The 23,735-nt window shown below is 41.5% G+C and overlaps 1 protein-coding gene across 1 annotated transcript; it reads right to left on the bottom strand.

The window, feature by feature from the left end:
• Positions 1-1,231: 1,231 nt before the first annotated feature.
• On the bottom strand, positions 1,232-7,291 carry Col8a1 (collagen type VIII alpha 1 chain). The gene is made up of 2 exons (XM_051150077.1): positions 6,931-7,291; positions 1,232-3,195 (listed from the first exon to the last, which is right to left on the bottom strand). Exons 1-2 carry the CDS (start codon positions 7,256-7,258, stop codon positions 1,286-1,288), a joined length of 2,238 nt encoding a protein of 745 aa, XP_051006034.1. The 5' UTR covers positions 7,259-7,291; the 3' UTR covers positions 1,232-1,285.
• Between the last annotated feature and the right edge of the window lie 16,444 nt (positions 7,292-23,735).

Consider the following 23,735-nt stretch of genomic DNA (forward strand, 5'->3'; position numbering starts at 1 on the left):
TGTTAAAGAAACAGTTATTTTCTTACAGTTTTAGTCCCTATTGCTCAAAGGATCACAGCCACTTGTAAATATCAAATCTTATAATTGCTCCTTTAAAATATATTTTTATGTAATTCTGAAAATTTCCCCAAATTAAAAAAAAAAATGGCTTGGATTTTGGCAATTAACTTCGGACCCACTGGACCCTCAGATAATATGTCATATCTTTAAAATTCATAGTTACTGGGTGGGTGCGGGGAATCACAGCTAGTAAAACACGGAAGTTGAAACTTCACAACAGTTGGCTGTGTGGACAAATTAGGTGGTTTTTTTTTTTTTCATGCATGTAAACATAACTGATAATTGCTATTAATAATAAATGTTCACAAAATGGCCAAGTTATTTAAGGTAAGGCTTTTAAAAGTTTTTGTTTGTTTATGTTGTTTAGGCCATATAAAAATTACACGGAGGGAAGGGGAAAAACAGATCAAGTTACAGAAAAACGGCAGACTGAAGCCTCTAGATGCGTTAAGACGCTAATGTCTGTGAGCTATGCACTCCTGTGGGCTCTGCCCCGTGTCACACACTAGCATCTCATCCAGTGCTCAGCAAAGGGAATGCTGAGCATATACACAGTGGGCCATTGATACACGGGCTCTTTTGGGGATACCACACACACATACACACACACACACACACGATTCTGACTAGGTTCCCCTGCAGCTAAAAGCACAGCTTCTAACATGGAGAAGCATCCTTTAGACTAGAGACTATCGTGGTCTCTGCACCACAGAACAACTCTCCAACACCCCACATCAAAACATCTACACAAGTAGAGAGGAAATTATGCAAATAAATACAGTATGTAACTGTCAATGCTAACCTCTCAAGGCATATTCAAAATATTTTTTAAAGGGAGCACAAGGAATGGATGACTTTCATTCGCTACGGTATTCCAGACTGACATAGTTTGACTGATTTGAGTAAGCAGGTTATGAAATCATATAACATACAATGGCTAATATGAGTCCAGTGGGAACAACGCAAGTGTCAGTACTTGATCTATACATCTGTCCCATCATTCTGTTACAATCTGCTGTGCACAGCATTAAACATGCATCTTAGTTTTTATTTGTACATGATGGTCCAAACTTTCACTTAAATATAACTTTCCAACTATATAAATGTTTTGAAGCATTGCTTTTCAACTGGATTTGTGTGTGTGTGTGTGTGTGTGTGTGTGTGTGTGTGTGTGTGTCATTTTCTTTTCTTCTATTAAATCTCTCTCGTTCTTTCTTTTTGCTTTTTACATGGGATACAATAAATATCCTGAAAAGGAGGAGTGGACATATTGCCCGGCGTACAGTCCGGCTGCCTGTTCTGAGGGCATTTGGAGGAACACCCTGTCTCCAGGCCGGAGCAGCAGTACCGCACTCCCAGATGCCTGGTCCAGAAAGCCCTTCTTGTACTCGTCATATGTGTACATGATGGGCTCGTTGTTCTTGAAGAGAGCAACCCACACGTTGCCCCCCTTGCAGTGAACATGGTAAGCAAAGTAGTAGACACCCGGAACTTCACAGGTGAAGATGCCAGTCTGCGGATTGTAATTCTGTCTACCGTTGTAGAGCATCTTGTCAAACTTCACTGGGGCCCCCACCGGTGGGAAGGGTGCGGTCAGCTCGGCAGTAAACGCAGGCATCTCATAGGCCGGCCCTCCGTTCTTGCCCTTCTTGCCGGCATAGGCATGTGGAGGTTTCACTCCATCAATTCCTAGCCCCATATCTGGCAGATATTCTCCCTGGGGTGGCGGTGTAGGAGGCATCACAGCTGGGGGGCCCGGGGGCCCTGGAGGGCCTGGGGGCCCAGGAAGGCCAGGCTGGCCTTGAGGTCCAAGGGCACCAGGTTTTCCCGGGGGACCGTGAAGACCTGCTATTCCTGGCTTCCCTACACCAGGGAACCCAGGGGGCCCTGGGAGGCCTGGTTCTCCTTTGGGGCCTGGAATCCCAGGTGGTCCAATAGGGCCACTTGGTCCTGCAATTCCTGGAATACCTGGGGGTCCCTGGAGACCTTGATCCCCGGGTATGCCTGGTTCTCCCTTGGGTCCGAGCAGTCCTGGAACACCAGGAAGTCCTGGCAACCCTTTGTGACCAGCTTCTCCCTTGGGTCCTATAGGACCCGGCAAACCCCTCATGCCAGGGGGACCTACTTCACCAAGAAACCCTGGCTTCCCAGGGAAGCCTTGGAGGCCTGGCTCACCCTTGGGACCTGTTGGACCCTGTGGTCCTACGACCCCACCTTCTCCTTTGGGTCCAGGGAAACCAATAGCACCTGGAGGGCCCATGGGACCCGGCATTCCAGGTAGGCCTGGCTCTCCTGGGGGACCCCCCATTCCAGGAGCACCTACTGGTCCCTTTTCCCCTCTTGGCCCAAGAGGTCCAGGAACACCCCCAATGCCCCGGTCCCCTTTGGGTCCTGGGAAGCCTGGTTTTCCGACCCCTGGGAGGCCTGGGGGACCAGGCAACCCTGGCAGTCCTTGCTCCCCTTTACCGCCTGGAAATCCTGGTTGGCCAGGGATCCCATCCTGTCCCGGCTTTCCTACTCCCGGCACCCCAGGAGGTCCTTGAACTCCAGGCACACCAATAAGGCCTTGTGGTCCAGGTTCCCCTGGAGGCCCTGGCTTCCCCAGGGGACCCTGTGGTCCAGGAAAGCCTGTCACTCCTGGTTTTCCTACTCCTGGTAGCCCAACTGGGCCAGGAGGGCCATGCATACCGGGAGGACCCTTCAGACCTGGCAAGCCAGGCATCCCGAAGCCCTTCTCTCCTTTGGGGCCCTGAGGACCAGGAGGCCCCGGTGGTCCTTTGGGCCCTCTCTCACCTTTTGCTCCTGGTTGCCCTGGTAACCCTGGCCCACCCGGTTTCCCGATGCCAGGAAGTCCATGAGGTCCTGGAGGTCCTTGAGGTCCTGGGATTCCCATAGGCCCGATTTCCCCTTTAGGTCCAATTTCGCCTTTTGCCCCTGGCATTCCCATGGCTCCTGGCTTCCCAGGCATTCCTGGCATACCCGGCTTTCCAATTCCTGGATATCCCTGGGGCCCGGGTTTCCCCTTGATCCCAGGCATTCCGTGACCTGGCAGACCTGGCGGGCCAGGTGGTCCTCTTGGTCCGGGCTCTCCACGGGGACCTTGTTCTCCTCGCAAACTGGCTAAGGGTATTTCTCCTGGAAAAGTGGAGAAAGGGTCAGGGAGATTGGTTATCTCTTATATTAAGGAAGTAATTGCAGCCATTTAATTTCGACACATTTGCCTATTGGGTATCAAACGGGAAAATCAGAGATAATATATAATATGCCCACCTTCCCGAGCCTTCCCCTGTAGGATACCAGAATTTAAAGGGAATTCAAACAATCGGTTTCTGTGATGTATCTGAGTTGTTGTTGTTTGAAAACTCTTACATGTAGCTGCTTATATCAACACTGGCTAAAATTTAAAAGCCGAACATAATTAAACAAAAACGTTCCAAGTGCAAAGTTGAAGATACTATTGTGTGGTTATTGTACAGAATTTGGGAAGACTGAAGTTGTAAAAAGAAAGGGGGAGGGGATCGGGGAGAACATGGTCATTGTGCCCACTTAGCAGAGGTGACTGCTTGACATGGCATTTTCATCTCATCTGTTTCAGGATCACATTTGTGGGTGTTTTAGAGAATGCTGGAGTCATATTATTATTTTCAACACCTTTCTACTTAAAGTTATAGTGTATTTTTTCCATGCCCGTCTTATCAATTTTAAGTTTTCATTATAAATTTAAAAAATTACATAGTATATGTTGATAGGTTTAAAAGTGATGATATAACTTATTAATTAAACCAAGCTAATCAGCATTTCTGTCACTCAATATATTTATATTTTGTGGGGGCAGCATTTGAAGTTATTCTTAATTTTAAATATATGATCTATTACAAACTGTATTCACCCCATTTGGTAATGGATACAAAAATAAATAAAAACAAAATCTAAATCCCGTTCTTGCTGCTTGCCTGGGGTTGTGCAAATCTTGACTATTGTCCTCTCCATCCATCCCTCTCCTTAATCCCTTATGCCCCTTGGCTTCTGCTATAAGAACGACCAGCAGCATCCTAGTCTCTGCTTCTGTGCACCGTTATAACGCTACATGCTAAGAAGACTCCTGGGTTTACCTTTCCATGCCTGGCTGGCTCGTATTATTCTCAATTTAATAATGTAGGACTAAAGAATGTTTCCTCACAAACTGAAATATGGGTGATCAGAATCATTTTCTCATGGACCCAGGAATAAGGAAAGCTTTTTATTTCCCATGTGGTTTGATAACATCTCTCCGCATCTGTCTCTCAGACCCCATGAATTTGCTGCTTAGTGCTTCCAACATGGTATAAGCGTTCTCAAGCCTCAAGTAGAAATTTTTGAAGACATTATTTTTCTTGGAAATTCGGGTTTTGATCAGCAGAAGCGAGTAAAACACTTTAGAGTGGCATGCAGATAGACAAGGAAATCTTCTGGCTTAGGTGTGAGATTTTGACTGAGTGACTTGTGCTGCCAGCTTCCCTGTTTCCCTCTTACTGCAGCCAGAATAATAATACAGCCACTCTAGGTAACCAGCGAATAGATAAGGAAGCTGCTAGCCTGCACTTCCTGTCTACTCAGGCAATTAGTTTTATTTCTTCTCAAGTCTCTGGTGGGACTGAAGACCAGATAGTTTAGTTTTACAATTAAGCTTAGTTGTTTAGGGGGTTAAGATGTTCTTAGGTCTAGATAGATGTTTTAAGTTGACAATGATGAGATATGGTTGATATTGATTTACATTCAGAATTTTAGATGCACCAAGATAGGAAAGATGTTTTCTTCAAGGCTGCCAAATACAAATAGTCAAAACACTATGAATGTAACATTTATATAATACCTGATTGTTTTGTGATCCTTCTTGCTGTATGTAGTTTATTGTATATATGTGTAATAATATAGGTATATATGTAAAAAAGAAAATAATAATAATAATAAAAGAAAGCTGTCATATATTGTTACTAAAATACAAAGCTCATGTGAGAGTGTGCTGTGCTTTGCGGGCAAACAACCCCGTAAGCCCCATGCTGCTGGGAATTGTGGGGTGCATGTGGGGTGCATGTGGGGTGCATGAGGAATAACTATGTGGTTCCAAAATCTTCCTTCAACTGTATGCAGAATTTAAGTCTTATCATTGCACTATGCAGAGCTATTGCCAGGAAACAAAAGAGAACCCTACAAATCATATTCTTCCTGGATAGGAGTAATCATTTGATTACACGATGCTCCAGAAGCCAGGCAGGCTATGCAAGGAAGGAAAGAAAAAAAGACCTAGCTGATTCCCCAGAGTGGTATGCCAGTTCCTGAAGAGTAAACATATGAGGAATAGTCACGTCAGCATACACCATATGGCTCGTAAGCAAATTGCAGTCAAGGGAGACTCTGAGAAAGCATCCCCCCTCCCGCTCAGGTACTACATGTTACTGTGGAGCCCAAGGTGGCCTTGCACTTGCCATCCTTTTGCTTTAACCTTCTGACTACAGGCACATGACACCGCCCTGAAGTATCACATCTTATTGGTCTGGTATTCCCAATACAGTGCCTAGAACACATTCCACTCTGCCTCAGCATCTGGAGTGACTGACAGCTGCGACCCCTCAAAACCCCTCAGTGCGTTGGAGCATCCTTAGCACCACGTACTTTATGCCACCAATTCTCTCAACCATCTCATCTTACAGACATTGGAAGTGAATTAATAGCTTTCTTTGTTTTTTGGGTTCTAGGCAGCTGGGCGTTTTAGTATCAAATTAAGTAGTTCTCCTAAACGGAGGTTTCTTTCTGCCACTGTTGGTGTGTGTGTGTGTGTGTGTGTGTGTGTGTGTGTGTGTGTGTGTTGGGGGGGGAGACCAGTGGGGATGGCCTCCACTTCCTTCATGGTGATCGCTACTCTGATGTTCCCATGCTCCCCACAGATGCTATGATTCTGAGCACTGCAGACAAACAAGCTGGATTTACAGGAAAGTGTCTCACAGTAATGGCACTTCGTAGCTGTGATAGAACTAATATGCATTCCTAGAAGGTAATGGGAAAATCTTCTGTATCTTTTAGCTTCCTGATGGTTTTGTGACTGACTATGTATCACCTAGTTTGTGAAATGTCTTCATCAGATTTTTCTTTTATATAAGTTCCTCAAAACATTGTTTTTTTTTGTTTGTTTGTTTGTTTGTTTTTTTTTAGCTTGGGACACTGACTTATGTTTCCTTAACCCCCATAGCCTGATCCTTTGCTCTCTGAGTTCCCAGCATCTGGCTCAGAGTCCAAGCTCCGAACAACATATATGCTCACTAGATAGCTAACAAATGTTTAAATTAATAATATGTATATGGATAGCCTGTGGTTAAATACGGTCTGTTCAATCTGATGCTTGCTAAAATAATGAAACCAAAAATAAATTATAATTTTCTCTTTTTATGAACCTGAGGAGCAAACTCCTACATTAATTTTTACTTTAATTTGAAATGGAATTAGATCATTCCTCCTTTTTATTTTCTCCCTCAAGCCACTTACATGTACACCCCATCCCTCTCAAACTCATGGCTTTTTTCTTTAATTATGGTTGCATATATATGTATATTTTTATATATGTGTGTACATAAATACGTAAGTACAACCTTCTGAGTCTATGTCATGTTGCTTCCATGTATATGATTTCAGGGCTTACCACTTCAAATTTGATAACCTGGCCTTAAAGCCTTTTCCCTGCATCTTTCTTTAAATTTGAACTTTGCAAGAATAGCATTTGATTCACAGCAATAACAACAACAACAAAAAATAATCCTCTAAACATCAGTTTCTCCCTCAACTTCTATACTTTAGAAGTCTGGAGAGCTACTTTGAAAATGTACAATGTGGTCTTACCTTTGCCTTTCTTGGGTACCACTTCCTTGCCCATTCTTGGCACAGGTTGGATTTCCTTCATATATTGGGGTAAGTGTGGATACTCTTTGCCATACTGCATGTGGGGCATCTCCTTGCCCATGGAAAGGCCATCTTTGCCCAAGGGCATGTGAGGTACTTGCTGGCCCAAGGGCTGGTACTGTGGAATTTGTGGTGGTATCTGAGGAGGAATCTGAGGGGGCAGCGGCTTGATTCCATAATAGGCACCAGCCTGAGTGAGCCTGACGGAGATCAGGGAAGTGATGATCAGTATTCCCAGCAGCTGTAGAGGCCCGGGTGGCACAGCCATCACCTGTAGAGACAGGAACACACAAACAATGTGAGCACCTGCAGGCCAAGGGGCTGCTCTCTTTGTAGGTTAGGTAAGGTGGGCAAACCTAGTCTCCATATGTCAGAACTTCAAAAAAGGAAAGGCCATATGATGAAGGTGCTGCCTTAGAGAAAGAATTAGAACACACGCCAGAGGAGTTGGATCTGTCAAATGAAGGCAGTTGGTGGAACATAGTCTAGAGATTGCTAGTGTCTCCAGATATCAATCCTGCAGCTTTCCCATAAGGTCAATAAAGCTGCTTTTTAGCTTGAGATAGAACCACTCAGAATAAAGACATTCAGGTAGGTGATATGACCTGGTTGCCAACTGAAGGTCATTGTCATTGATGCCTCTTCCTAGGAGGTTCCCTGGATGCAGTGTGCATGCCCCTCTCGTTCTTTTTCCTTGCTGGCTAAGATGCTGATATGTTGCCTAGAAATGCACTAGAACTCTTGGACCATGTCATAAAAGCTACGCACTGAGGGTTATAGAGCAACACACTTGAGCCCTGGTTGGCTGTGAAGGAGAGACGATTTGGGTTCTATTTCTTTAATTCACTTTTACTTGGACAGTTCTAACTTTGCTCAATAGGGCAGTCAGACAACTGGGTGGCACTTCTAAGTGGAAACACTTAAAGATATATAGGCTATGATAGGAGCTGAGAGTGCTCATCTGTTAAATGTTTTTCTGAGTGCTTAGATTTGTCATATATACATACAAATGTGAATGTATGATAAGTGTAAACACGACACCAAAAACTACAGAGAAAAGGCATTCCATTTGATGGAGCCAGAAGGTCATGGTAAAAATCAGTATCATAATTATGTACTTCTTCCTTCTACTTAAGTAGTATGAAGTAATTATTTCAGAATTTGGCTAACTGGACCCAGAGTCCATTAAAGTTTATCTTTGAAGTTTTATGAAGGGGAGGGAGTTTATAAAGCAAATTATTGTATAAATAAGATGCAGGGAGATGTCTGACTAGTCACAAGAACACATTGTTTCTAAGCTGATTAGTGGTGCTCTTTACAAATCACCAGTTAACAGAATAAATATAAATGGGTTTCATCTGTTTATAGAAACCAGCTTGCAGAGACCTCTGCTTGGTAACACCCTATAGGCTGGAGACCAAACAGCTCCGGAAAATGCAATGTGAGGGAATGGACACAAGAGGGCAGGCATGATACACTCAGAAATCTGTTCAGTGCTCCCCACCCCCACCACTGCGGAACCTGTAACTGGCCCTGAATGGTTGCTCTACACCCACATGCAATTAAAGGACTAATTGAAAATTAGGGGGAAATGTGTCTGTCAGATGTACTGTGCCAGAAGGCTGAAGATGATGCTCCAACGTTATAGAGAATTTTGGGTGACTGTTCAGGCAGCAAACTGTCTCTGTCATTTTCTCATTTTGGAAGCTGCTAACCTGTACTTCCTGTTTACTCGGGTAATTAATTTTATTCCTTCTCAAGTCTCTGATGGGGATGAAGACCAGATAGTTTAGTTTTACAATTAAGCTTGGCTGTTTAGGGGTTAAGATGTCTTTAGGCCTAGATAGATGTTTTAAGTCGATAATGACGAGATGTGATAGATACTGATTTACATTTGGAATTGTAGACTCACCAAGATGTTTTCTCCAAGGCTGCCAATACAAACAGGCAAGACACTATGAATGTAACATTGATATAATTCCTAATTGTTTCGTGGTCCTTCTTACTATATGTAGTCTATTGTATAGATGTTTAATAATTTAAATATATGTGTAAAATACAAAAATAATAAAAGAAAAAAGATTATTAGAGAGTGTCATAATGCTGGAGAATGAGACGTAGCAAGAATCTAAATCTTTAATGTAACTATTTCCTGGAACACCTCAAAAAGACTTGTGAATAAGTAATTTAACTTCTGTTTCCATGGGAGTTTTTCTTTATAATTCTGCCTAGCTTAATTCTTAATTACAGTGTTCTGCTTTTTAGAAAAACTGTGTTGAATTTGTGACATCCTATTCAAGGGTAATTCCAGGAGTCTGAATACAATACAGAAGAACTCACTAATTAAAAAGAAAGAAAGAAAACATATTTAACTTGAATCCCTACCAGAAAATTTATTGCTTTTCTGTTTTTCTAAATATACAAATTAATTGTTTTTTTCCTTCCAGGGACTAAGTGACATAACACTAATCCTTACAATGATTTGTGGAGCTTTCCCCATGATACACATCAGCATAGTTGCAAATAAGAACTGTTTCTTTTACGTGTCTGAATGATACATGTACTGGTAAGAGGCAGCAGAGAGTGTTGTTATTTTCTGCCCTTCTAAATGATTAAGGGGCCATTAGAAGCCATTGGGAAAGAGCCATAAAGCGAACAGTGATTTACTTTTATTACTACTAACTTATTTTAAGGTGTAAAAGAACACCTACCATAAAAATTCAACAGAATTTACTAAATTCTTATCAGAAGCAATACTAGGTCCACCTGAGAATACAAGCTTGAAGGTGCTGTGGTCACTGAGTCCTAGCCTCAGTCAGGGACACTGTTTCAGTGCGAAGGACAGAGGCACATACCTTTAAGAGGTAGCAATGGACACTGAGGGGAAGATTTTCCCCTCCTCAATTCCTTCTTAAACTTTAAAATCCCTTATTTTTGAAGCAGCAATTTAAAAGAAATGCTTCTTCATGTTTTTCCCCCCAGAGATAGTTTACAAATATGCAATGCAACATATACCCCTTTAAAACACAAACAGAGCATACTATACACACTACTGGTTGGTTTTTTTTTTTCCCCCTCTAAGACTGGCACTTAGACTTTATTTTTTGTCTAGCTATAATAATTGACAAATCCCTTCCAGGTCTTCATTTGTTACAAGCAGGTCTTAGTTTTATTTTAAGTCTGGCGTGATTTTTAACATTCAGTATCTTTAAGGTACTCAACCAGAGATCTGAAAGTGTTAATTCCTACCAGGGTGTGAATGCAATCTGAAATATGTGACAATACCCACGAGTGCAGAAACCAGGACTTCATTCAGATGTAATTCTACCTTCCAAGGTGAATACATTCCATTATCCAACCTTAAACTTGTGATGCTGTCTTTAGCAATAGATTTGCATGCTTGGCTTCTGCCCTTCCAGCAAAGCAGTTGATGTGCTATTTTACACTTCGAGAGTCTTTAAACTGGGACACACATGTGAGATGTTGGAAAACTAGAAGGAACAAAATGCCTGAAAGACCAGGTGACTCCCCGGAGCTCAGCAGGAACCAGCTTCCCTCCACCACTTCCTCTCAGAGGCTTGGCCTTTCTCTCCCTCAAACCACCTCATCCAGTGGGCCCTCTGCCATTGCTCTGGCTCTTTATTTAAGTAAACTTTGCTAAGTTTTAACTTGAATATTTATGGAGGGGCCCTGGTTGGAATTTACCGCTTGACTTATCCCTACTAATTTCCTTCTGGTCCCTGAGGATAGCTTTGGTGGTCAAAGTGGTGTGGTGGTTCTCTTACACCACTCAAGACTGTCAGATGTGTCACAGTATGCAAACACCTGCAGGGATGGAGCCTTGCTGAGAAGTGATGGAAACGGGTTTCTCCATCTCTCTTCCTTTTCTGGGGATGTGGAACACAATATGCTATTAGTTTTCTCTGCCATTTCCTTGCTTTCTATTAATTTTAAAACCGTGTGTGTGTGTGTGTGTGTGTGTGTGTGTGTGTGTGTGTGTGCATGTGTGCACACGTACACACGCGTGCATGGTGTACACAATGCATCTTTGCCAGCTTGGTGTACTAAGTGATGTCTTTCATGTCGTATAGGGCATAGACTCTAGAACTCTGCTCTGCAGTGCTCCACAGCTGTAACTTGGACAGAGAGCCCTCCTCTCCCCTGAGTCTCAGTGTTCTCACCCATGACACAGAAATTATAATCTTTGCCTACTCCTCAGAGCTGCTGCAAATAATAATAATGTGGATTATTTGTAAGCCGAAGAGCACTGTTTGAGCGTAAGTTATTACTAATGGACCACAACCAAAAAGACAAATCAAAACCAACTGAAATGCCAGACTTTCAAAGGAGGATACTGGCCAAAGTAAATGAGAGGTTAACTGCAATGATGATAAACTGACCGTGAATAAAGCAATGATAGCCATTAAAATACACTTATTAAATATGGTAGTTAAAAAGAAGAAAAACAGTTTAACCAGGGCTGTCATTTATTTTGGTGTTAGAATTGACAATCCCCATCACGTAGGTAACTTCCTGTTTCCCAGAGTTGGACAAGGTTGGAATGGGTTTTTGCTCATGTGATTTGCTCATGCAATTTGCGACATGCGACTTACATGATATGTACTATTTTAGATGCTCTAAGCATACCCGCTGTATACTTATCCCCATGAGATTTTGCGTGGCTACACAAGAGAATATTTAAATATTTTGCCTCCAATCCTTAGTCTGTATTTAACTTTGTCTTGTTCATAATGGGTTTCTGATGTTATACAGACAACCCTCTCTTATCTCCTGGGCCTCCTCCTTGTCCTGACATTAGGTTTGTAGTTTTTCAAGAGCCTTGGAAGAAGAGAAAATGAGGTAGAATCTTCTTCCAGCATTTCTCTGAATTGCTGTTCTGTGTGTCTTAAAGAAAATTATCTCTTGGTTGCATTTTCCAGAGCAATTCAGCCACTCGATACAGATATTTACTGCTAGACAGATTTAATTTTTTGGTGGGGGGGAGGGCAGAAGATACAATGGTTAATTAAAAAGGTGGAGTCTTATCTTATTGGATTCCCTTTCTAGTGTTGAAAGCTGATAAACAAGTTAAAATGATTCTGAATATTGGCTACAAGTGACTCAGAGAGTCAAGCAGGTGTCTCTGTGTACTCAGGTTCCTCTAGGGAACACACAGGAGGTTGTCATTTGCTCACCTAAGCTGCCACGATGAAGCATCTTAGACCGGGTGTTGTCAACAGCAGAGTTCAAAGGACTGGGGGATGCGAAATCTAAGATCAAGATGCCAGACCACAGGTGTCTGGGGAGGACTGCTCCCTGGATCACAGCTGTCAATCTTCTTACTTTCCCTTGTGTCGGGGAAGGGTGAGGAGCTGTTTTGGTTCTTTCCTAGGGGCACCATTCATCCCAAAGGGCTTTGCTATTGTGACCTAACCATATCTCATGCATCTCCCAGCATCACACTGGAGGTTAGGATAACAACACAGGAACCCGGGCACAGTCTCAGTGCATAGCAGTGGAGTAAAGCACTTGAGAATGACTTTAAGTGGGAGAAGCTAGAAAGGGTGGTGGTTGAAGAGATCTATGGGAAGTAAATTAGGAGTAACGATTTGAATATTGAGGTTTTTAAAATAGGGTTTCTGTATTTTTATATTAATGTGTGACTGTTTTTGCCTGCCTGCATGTATGTGTACTACATGCATGTCTGGTGCCCACAGAGGCTAGGTTTTCAAAACCTCTGGAGCTAGAGTTTTAGACAGTTGTGAACTGCCATATGGGTGCTGGGAACCAAACCTGGGCCCTCTGTAATAACATACATTTTTAACCACCAAGCCGTCTCTCCAGTCCTTGTTTATTTTAAAATAATCTCAGCACATGACAAGAACATTTGCTCAACCATGTTCATAGCAGCCTTATTCATAATAGCCAGAACATGGAAACAGCCTAAGTGTCCCTCAGTAGAAGAATGGATAAAGAAACTGTGGTACATATACACTATGGAATACTACTCAGCTATTAAAAACAAGGAATTCCCGAAATTTGTGGACAAATGGATTGAACTAGAAATGATCATAATGAGTGAGTTAACCCAGAAGCAGAAAGACTCAAATGGTATATACTCACTTATATCTGCATACTAGCCCAAGGGGCATGTCCCATGAAAGTCTTCACTCACCAGGAAAGTGAGACAGAGGGGAGGACATCCTATTGGGAGTCTAGGTGAGAGAAGCATGGGAGAATGGGGAAATAGAAGGATCCAGAGGGTCCTAGAAACCTATAAGAAGAACATAATGATGGGTGGATCTGGGACCAGGGGTCCTATGCAAACTATGGCACCAGCCAAGGACAATACATACAGTAAACTTCGAACCCCTACCCAGATCTACCCAATGGACAGGACATTCTCCACAGTTGAGTGGAGAGTGGGGTCTGACTTTCATATGAACTCTGGTGCCCCATATTTGACCACGTCCCCTGGAATGGGAGGCCTGGTGGCACTCAGAGGAAGGATAGCAGGCTACCAAGAAGAGACTTGATACCCTATGAGCATATACAGGGGGAGGAAGTCCCCCTCAGTCACAGTCATAGGGGAGGGGAGTAAGGGGAAAATGGGAGGGAGGGAGGAATGAGAGGATGCAAGGGATGGGATAACAATTGAGATGTAACATGAGTAAGTTAATAAAATATATTTAGAAAAAAAAATCTCTTTTGAGATGCCAAATAGGAACAGAGGGACAATTCTATTTATTATAACATAGTTGGGGGTAGTTTTCACTAATATATTGCTTCAAAAGTCAGCTCCTTATCCTTGTCTGCCCTCCACATATTGATGTCTTTATCATGTCCTTTATTCCCTTAGGAATAATACTATTGTTTTTTTAATCTCTCAGATTTAAAGCCTACTGTATTGTTGTGCTGGAGATAATGAAGCATAATGAAGCACTTCAGACTGGGAACTAAATAACAGGAATGTGCTTTCCCACAATTAAAAAGACATAGACTTCCAAGGTCAGCGCATCATCAGGGTGTGGCTCTTGCTGAGTGCTTCTCTGGGCTGTATTGGTAGTCTTCATTCTGTGTCTTCACATGACCTTTCTTGTATGTGTTTTTCAGTGACCCTATTGACCTCATTTTAACTTAATTTCTTTTTAAAAGATCTTATCTCTAAATATAGTTGCATACTGGGATACCAGGGATAGGGTTTCAATGTCGATTTTGAGATGGGTGAATCAAGGTAAGAACAACCACCTTCCTCTGGACCAGACAACTTATAACTCATGTTTTAAGCCTTCTTAGCCACCATTATTTGCTTCATCCTACTACAAGTTTAACCTAAAGTTAAACATAATTGTAACCAACTTTCTATTTTTTCCTGTATTAACCAATACAGCCAAGCTTCTAGAAGAAAAGCAAAATGTGACCTGTGTTGGGGTTTCTCAGAGCTTATTGACAAGTCCTCATAACCAAAGCAATTGATGCAGACTTCCAAAATAGTTAATTAAATCTCAGCTCCAGCTTAAAGATCTTTCCTACAAAGGTTGTTAACACAGAGCACTCATATTTTCCGTTTGGACATTAACAAGGATGGGAATGCTCATAAGATGGTCCATTTTCTTGTCACATAAACTTTGTTACTTTAAAAATTATATGAATAATTTGTAGGGAAGACTTAACATTTTAAAATTATATTCCAGGTGGTGCCTGTGCACGCCTTTAATCCCAGCACTCAGGAGGCAGAGGCAGGTGGACCACTGAGTTTGGGCTACAGAGTGAGTTCCAAGACAGCCAGGGCTACACAGAAAAACTGTACTGGAAAACCAATAAATAAATAAATAACTGATTGACTGAATAAAAATAAGACACTAATCTGAGTATAGCAGACTATCATTAGGAGTCATTTTATCACTGCTTTTGTTTTTTAAAGACTGGTGGTATTTGCTTTTGCCCTAGGTCCCAAGATCATCTAGTCCTTGGTTCTTGGTCACCCACGCAGTGTCAAATATAGATTTCATGTTGTAGAGTGGACTTTAAGTCAAAGCATAAGTTAGCTTTGTGCCATCATTGCCCTCGCATAATTTGCAGGCATGACAGCATTATAGATTAAAGAAAGGGTTTGGGACCTTCTCTTGGGCTCTTTCACTTCCGCTGGTTTGCCTTGTCCAACTTTGATGTGATGGATTTTCTTTTATCTGGTTATGTTTGGGTGTGATCTCTTAGCAGGCTGTTCTTGTCTAACGAGAGACAGAGAGGGATCTGCATGGGAGGGGATATGGGGAGGATGGAGGAGGAGGAGAGGGAGGGGAAGTTGTTAACGGAGTATAGTGTATGAGAAAAGAATATTTTCAATAAAAGTTGGGGAGGGAAGAATAAAAGGTTATGTGTCCATCTTTTGCCCACTCCTTGGTTAACTGGAGATCTGAACTTTGTTGTAACATAAATTAGTAGTATAGGTAAAATTTGCTCCATAACCGATACTTATTATCATTCTCAGAATCATGGTTTTATTTTGTCTTATACTACTAACCAGCTTTGATATAACTTAGCATAATATCAATGCTCTTTTTTGGGATTTTTCAAAAAATAAGGTTTCAAGCTTTAAGTCAACGTTGTCAGCATGTTAAATACAATTTTGACTTTTGTTTAACCTATATATGAGAATTGTGTTTTGAACACTTTGAGGATTATGCTTTGATGTGTACGCAAGAAATATAAATGATGTGATGGTAAGAGAGGAAAGACAAAGCAGGGGAGGGCGAAGCAGGTATAGAGTTGGTGGTCATTGTTCACCAAGAGCATGCTCTTTAAAAACCCACTTCAGACAGGGACCAAGCCTCTGAGTGCGCTGACACCTGGGTTTTTTCCTTTTTTTCATTATTATTATTATTATTATTATTATTATTATTATTATTATTATTATTATTATTATTATTTAATTTTTAATTAATTTATGCTTGTTACTTCTCAATGGTTATCCCATCCCTTGTATCCTCCCATTCTTCCCTCCCTCCCATTTTCCCCTTATTCCCCTCCCCTATGACTGTGACTGAGGGGGACTTCCTCCCCCTGTATATGCTCATAGGGTATCAAGTCTCTTCTTGGTATCCTGCTATCCTTCCTCTGAGTGCCACCAGGTCTCCCCCTCCAGGGGACATGGACACCTGGGTTTTAAAGGAAGAGAGGACAGATGAACTGGACACAGTAACAGGGGCATATTTGTCCTTCCAGGAATCCAGCGCAGGTTAAGTGGGCAGCATCCATTGCTACTTGTGGAGACTTACATATTCCCTGCTCCAGCAGCAGTGAAGAAAAATTAGTATGTATCAGGTGCTTAATAAACCTATGTTGTAAATTACCTCTTTTCTCCTTTATGTACTGAAACCTGAAAATCCTTTTGTGGGGATGGGTCATCTTTGAAGAATTTGGTCGATGATGTGCCCAGATTGTCTCTGAATAAAATTATTGATTATAAATGAGAAAACTGAAACCTGAGAATAGCTGGGGTAGAGGGGCAATGAACATTTAAGTTATCATTTTGATTATTAACTGTTAATCAGTTCATAATTAATCCATGTGTTAATTCTATTTTCTTTTATCTATTTCTTTTCTTTTCTTTATTTCTTTCTTTTTTTTTTTTTTTTTTTTTTTTGAATCAGAATATCATGTAGTCTAGGCTAGCTTCTAACTTGCTGAGGGTGACTTTGACCTGCTGATCTTACTGCCTTCACTACTTCTGTCCACCCCCAAGTGCTGGTATTATGGGCATGTACCACCATGCCAGGATCTGTGGAACTGTTCAGCTATTAGACTCTTTCAATTGCTATCTCTCCATCCTATACTTGTATGACTGATTATTTTCCTGAAATTCAGAATTGCATATTTATCTTTATTATGCTTCAAGGTAAAAATTTAAAACTCCTGTTGGTTACTTCTAAGAGCATTGTATCTCCATTTCATTTTATGAGGGACTGATCCATCTAGCTGCAGTCTCACTTTCCTCAATTTTGTCTTCCATACAACCAAGCCTTCTTGTTGGTAGAAACAATGAAGTTGTGCATTATAAAATAAGATCTTGATGAACTTGGCAATCTTTGTACCTAAAGACTCGTTTTTCATGATGACATGAAGCCACTGGGGATGTGGATATACTCAACCATATAACAGAACCCAGATACGTAAGATGCTGGTCAACCGATCCGAAAAATGTACCGGGCAAGATCACTCAATAAACATTGCAAAATTTTAATTCATCTGTCCACCTATATATTATCAGAACTGATGAAAACTAGGCTTGAGCTGTACGCTCACTTTCAACCCAAAATTCTATTATAATTAAGAGCACCCAATGACCCACCTACTAGTTACAAGCAGAACACATGACCTTGTGGGACACGTAGGACTTGAGGAGTCCATTAGATTTTGCCACCAAAATTGGCCACACACACAACACCCCTGAAACGTGTGTCCAAACATCACATTCCAACAGCTCTCTAGAGGAGATTTCACAATACTCTGAGTAGCCGATTACAGTACTTCCTAGATTTCCTAATATCTAATCGGAATCTCTTGTGCTGGACTTTAAGCTCATTTCCCCTTTCCCATTCTCAAAGGAGGTGGGAAACATCTGGAGAATATCTTTTCTTAAAATAATAGTGCACATATTTGAAGCCTGTAATTAACTCCCTTTGTTTCCCTCACTGGAATAATGTCAGCTGCTAAACAGCTTACAAAACACTTGAGAGAACCCTTGAAAGAGAACATTCTGCAGTGGAATTTTCCCCTTCCCGTGAATGAAAGCATCATTGTTTTCAGAGCACAGAGTGCCTAAGCTGGAGGTCTGACTAAGTCACCCATCCTGCCTGAGCATCTTTTCCTTCACTTGCAGAATGAGGATGTTGATTAGAAGAATTCAAAGTCTGTTCTCATTCTGGTGTTTTCTAGTAACCGAGAATGTGGAGAAAACTTACACCTTTCATAGGTAAATGGATTTACTACTTGAGATGATCAGGGTTTTTGATGTTGGAAAGTTAGCTATGTCACATACTTCCAATAACTTTGCAGTACCCCTTCTTAGAGTTGGGGATGAAATTTATAGAACCTCTTTATAATTTTTTTTCTTGAAAGATAAGCAAGCCAGGCAATGGTGGCACATGCCTTTAGTCCCTGTATTTGGGAAAGCAGAGGCAGACAGATCTCTGGGTTGGCTAGCCTGGTCTACAGAGTGAGTTCCAGGACAGCCAAGGCTACACAGATAAATCTGGTCTCAAACAAAACAAACAAACAAAGAAACAAACAAAAAATATAAGCAGGATTGGATGAGAAACCAAAGGAAGTTCAGGGATTAAAGCATAATGCATGCCTTAAAGAGGATTCGAAGGCTGAATAAAAACATGAAACCTGTTGAGAATTTTCGAGAAAGTGGCTGTGAAGGCTGGATACGGTGTTTAATCCCAGCACTCAGGAGGCAGAAGCAGGCAGATCTCTGTCAGCTTGGTCTAACTAGCAAGTTCTAGGTCAGGGCTAGGTAGTGAGAAAAAAACATTAATTTAATAAAGTAATATGATAAAAAGTAGGCCTTTCTCAAAGCATCTTAGGTCACAAACCCCACAAAGTTAAAATCATATCCTGCAGAAAGACCAAAGCAGACTTGCTTCCTGAATGGCCTGCACTTGAGTCAGAGCACTAAGGCTAAAGCCCAGAGGGAGCCCTAGGGTGGCCTTGAGGCTGAGAGGCAGGGAATGGGGTGGGGGAGGGGAAGAAGAGGGAGCAGGAGGAGGGCAGGGCACTCTCCTTGAGAGGCTGAGGGTTTGCATGGAACTCAGGTGATGTATCAGTGTTTCTTTTTATTTGTTTGTTTATTTTTAATTTAATTTAATTTAAATTGTATATTCACTTTACATTCCAATCCCTCCTCTCCTCCTGGTCTCCCCTCCCACCTTCTTCCCCCATCCCTCCTCCCCTAATCCTCAGAAAAGGGGAGCCACCCTCTCAACCCATCCCAGCACATCAAGTCTTATCAGGACTGAGCTCCTCCTCATCCACTAGGCCAGGTGAGGCAGCCTGGCTAGGGTGAAGTGACTGAAAGCAGGCAACAGAGTCCATGTCATAGACAGCACTCACTCAACTTAATAGGGGACCCACATGAAGATCAAACTGCCCATCTGTTACATGGAGGCCCCACCCAGCAGCTGATCAAATGAGATACTGAGACTCCCAGCCAAGCATTAGATAGAGCTCAAGGAGGCCTGTGGAAGAGCTGGAGGGAAGGATAGAAGACCAACAGAGTCAATTAACCTAGACCCGCGGGGTGTACAGAGATGGAAGCATCAGCCAAAGAGCTCGCATGAGCTGGACCCAGGTAATGGTGTTTCTTACTATTAGAAAATTTGACAAAACTTCGGAAAACTGAGAAATCTGAACTATTAAGCACAGTGGGCTCAGTTTCCAGTTAGCTTGGGCAGTTTCTGCAATTGGGAGGTAAAGCTCTCCAGAGGCACACGTGTGTCAGTTGCTTCTGAGGACAGTGACCACACAGAAGTTCTTTCCTTAAGCTCCATTCTGTGTGGCCCCTTGTATACACACCATCAGTGACCATTGGGAAGACCCACCAAGCCCTGTGCTGGCATTCTCTTTTCATGAATAAGCCATTATGTCAGTCGATTATTCACTTTGGTACTTTAATGAGAAGTTGTGAAACAAACAAACAAAAATCCCCAAATCAAGGAACCAACTTGAGCTTAATCTATTTTTCTGTGTGCTAAAATATTTATTAATTGAATCTCCGCATATTGGTGTTTAGTGTCTTGTGGATTTAGAGAAGAGACAGTTGCTTGGAGGAGTTCAGTTGTTGACATTTCATTGATTTGAGTCATACAACCATTAATAACTAGGTACTAAAACAAAATCCCTAGAATTGTTATCATACATGGACAAAACATTAAGTCAAATCAGCAGCTCTTAGAAAATAGAAGTAATCGTTTTCTTCCAAAATTGGTACCTCCTATCCTTTACCCATCTCCACACACAGAATTAATTTCGGTCACAACACTCATCTTTCTAAAGTAACAACAGTTAATCCTGAAAATTTCTGTCTGAATTATAAAAGAATAAAAATAAAACCAAGTTTTCTGGTCAGTGAAAATACATTTGGGCCCCCCTCCCCCCAACCCTGCATGGTTCAAGAAAGCAGAGATCAGGCCACATGACTGTTCCCAACAAAGAGTTTAAACTTTAAATAATTTAGTCCTCAATCTGGGACTAAGCCTAAAACACCAAATTGTGATAAATTGTCAGCCACAGAAAGGGCAGCCTCTACAATCCTCCACTTTGTAACCACAGCTCTGTCTAGATAATTAGCCTGCGCGGTTAACATCCTGCCCTTTGAACATAGGCAAAGCAGAGAGTGCGACCAAACCACAGCTATCTCGGTATTGCAAGTTCCATTTATTTAAAGGGTGGGATTTATTTTGAGGGAGAGAGAGATGGATGTGCTGTCTGGGAGGAAAAGCACAACGCTTTCAGTTAATCCAGTGAACATTCTTTAGAGAAAATGGAAGTGGAGAACGGATGGGGAGCTATGTAAAGGATGCCAGATTGGAAGGATCCATGAGTAATGCAGGCTGGAAGGGTGCAAGGACGTTTTTTTATGAGCAGAACTCATTACATGGCACAAGTAAGTTTACAAAAGCTTACAGAGTGACGTTGTAAAAATGCTTTGTGAGCGTGACTTCCTAGGACACAATTGTCAACAGGACGCTGAAACAGATGAAAAAAAAAAACCTCAGTGGGTCACTTTGTCTGTGACCTCTATGATGACGCCCTTATATGCATTTGAAGCCCTTCTTTTACTAAACTATAAAACAAAGGGAATGACCTGGATCAGATGGAAGTCCAGTGCCTGCAGGGAGTAGTGGAGGTGCTAGTTTGTGGTGAATGTGGTGTACTTGGCCTCTTCTGAATTGCCCACTACCTTCCTGTCCTGAGAATGTTCTTTTTATTTGGCCAGCTCTTCCAGTTTGGGGAGGGAAGCCAGAAGTTAGTCTATGCTGTGAAACTTCGGAATTTGAAAAGGTGGTTCACTTTAACATTATGTGGTAGGAGAGAGGCCCGCCCCCTGCCCCACAGCCAAAAAACAAAAATATCTGAAAAGGGAAAATCCCTGTTTCCCCAGATCCTTCTTTTAACCTACTGGACACCTCTGGACCAGGTGGTCTCTAACATCCCTCGTTCTAAAATGCTGTTTCTGACCTTGCCTTCACCATGCTATTATATTCTAAAATTTTAAACTCCTGGTTTTGTATCTCTGCACAGTCAGTGGATTAATTTAATTACCAATTTCACAATATTCTAACAAAGGTTAAGGTACAATATTAGTGATTATATATATATATATGTATGTATATATATAATCTTTTAGGTTCTCTCTCTCCTCTCTCTCTCTCTATATATATACGTATATGTGTATATATGTATGTATATACACATACATGTATATGTACATATATGTAACACATATGAAAATTAAACAAGGATGTGCTCTCAAAAAGTTTATGATCAACAGCTAAAAGCAAGAGCTTCATCTCATATACATATTTAGACAAAATAGTGTCAAGTTGGTCCAGACTGGTCAGGCACAAAGTCCTTGAAGGAAAGGCATCAGAACTAAGAGGTGAAGGATACATGGGCATCATTAACAGAAAGAGAAAAGTAGTACCTATCTCTTGTCCTTCATCCAAACCAAGGAAATGCACACACTCAGCATGATGAACTGTTTTCTTTATTTTATTAATTTATTCAAACTATAACTCAACTGTTATCCTGTCACTTGTATCCTCCCGTTTCTCCCTCCCTCCCGCTTTCACCCTATTCCCCTCCCCTAGAAGCTAAATCATGGGTTGATGGTTAAGAGCAGCGGCTTTGAGCTAAACAAGCGAAATTATGTCATTATTTTATCCTCTATTTACTAGCTGTGTGCTTGTTGACTTCTTCATGATGATTTGGGATGAGAACAGAAGGACCTATCTCAGGAGGTTGTTGGTAGATTCAGGGAATTAACAACAGGATGTGCTTAGAATACTCCTTAGATCAAGTAATGATCTAAGCACTGAGCTATGCTAGCTGTTACTGAAATGAAGAGGAAAAGGGTTAAAGGGAACGAAGAGGATTGAGAAAGAAGAAGACAAGGAAGAAGAAGAAGGAGGAGGAAGGAAGGACCGTGAGCATACATCCTGCCACATTTTGTTGCAGTCTTATTTGAAGAATATGAATGATGATTTTTTTATTCACTCTGCTCCAGACTGGTTATAAAAATCAGGCAGACTTTTCTATGGTGACAGCAGTGGAAGGGACCGCAGAATCTAGAGCTGCGTTCTTACTGCGGAAGGTAGGAAGCTTCACAAATAATGCCTATGAGCTTCTAGCTCAGGACAACAGGAGCTCACTGCTCTTCCTAACTTGACCCTTCTGTGCTTCTTTGGGACTTCAGGAATGTAAAGATTGCTATAGTGAACACCTGTGCTGTTTTTTATAGTTTGAGTTGTGTCTGAAAAATATACTTCCCACCTTTCGGTGTCTGGTTATTAAAAAAAAATACTGAATTTTGAATCTGGCAAATTCAGTCTGACATATACTTCTTTTTAGATATTTTCTTTTATAAAACAGCAAATTGATAACTTCAAATCCCAAGGACCAGAGAAAAATGAAGCCACCCCAGCTACGAATATTTATCTAAATGCAAAACATTAATTTACCCCCAACTGACACAACTTTTAATTTATTTTGAAAAATAAATCCTTATTTAAGAGTTCTAGAAGCTAGTAATTATGGGAGAGGTACACTCAGTGTAAGTCACTCAGATGAGCATAGAAATAAGACACAGCTTTCTGTTTGTACACTATTTTTGCATTTAGTTCATAGTTATGCATGAAGTAGACCTGATACAGCCTTTCAAATGAATATATGAATGGTCTCATTTTCATATTGTCCTTTCCTAATCTAAATGCAAAATTAGAACTCAGGTGGTGTGATGGCCAGGAAAGCAGCAAAGCCACTAAGCCTGTATTGATAGCGTTCATTCCTGTGCACACTATTTTTATCCTCGAGCCCCTAATTTTGTGTCCTGCTGTCTACCGCCAGATTGTAAGAATGGAAAAATCCTACGTAATAGCCATTTTTCCCTTCAAAGTTAATAAAGAGTGCTGCTTTTGATTTTTATAAACTTTATAAAGAACAGAGAAGCACTGGATGGTCTTAGAATAAATGAGATTGTCGATAATTCACCAATTTATGGGGATGTGTGTAAAGTTCTTTTTATGACAAAGGCCACAGATTTAGCTTGAGTTACATTGTAGAACCATGGAAGCAGTTTTCAAAATTCCTGGTCTGATTTTTAAGCTATGGACTTCAGATCTCAAGTAGCAATCTCTAAAGTCCTCTCTTTTCACAAAAGTAATTCCGGAGATGCCATTTCTTTGTTTATCAAACCATGTATCTGCAGGTCCAAGATGCTCTGCATCCTGTTCCATATGCTAGGTACTGCAGAGTGTCAGGCAGTAGGCAGGGGTTGAGAATGGGCATGGAATCCTGTGGCGGGGGGAGGACGGGAGGGGAACGCTGTTGTTTTGTAGTCTTCTGCAGTGCTCAGCCACATTTTGCAAGGCTCCATGCTTTTCACTGTGGTTGTTTGTGGACTACATCTCTGCCATGGATTTCTGTCTTTGTGTGGAAGCTAGCCAAGGATACATTACTGG

The sequence above is a fragment of the Acomys russatus genome, chromosome 8 (assembly GCF_903995435.1).
Source record: "Acomys russatus chromosome 8, mAcoRus1.1, whole genome shotgun sequence".
Classification (NCBI taxonomy): domain Eukaryota; kingdom Metazoa; phylum Chordata; class Mammalia; order Rodentia; family Muridae; genus Acomys; species Acomys russatus.

Coding starts and splice junctions, on each gene's coding strand:
- Col8a1 (XM_051150077.1), bottom strand. CDS start 7,258: ATGGCTGTGCCACCCGGGCCTCTACAGCTGCTGGGAATACTGATCATC. Junction 3,196..6,930: donor GGTACCCAAGAAAGGCAAAG/GTAAGACCACAT, acceptor CCACTTTTCCAG/GAGAAATACCCTTAGCCAGT.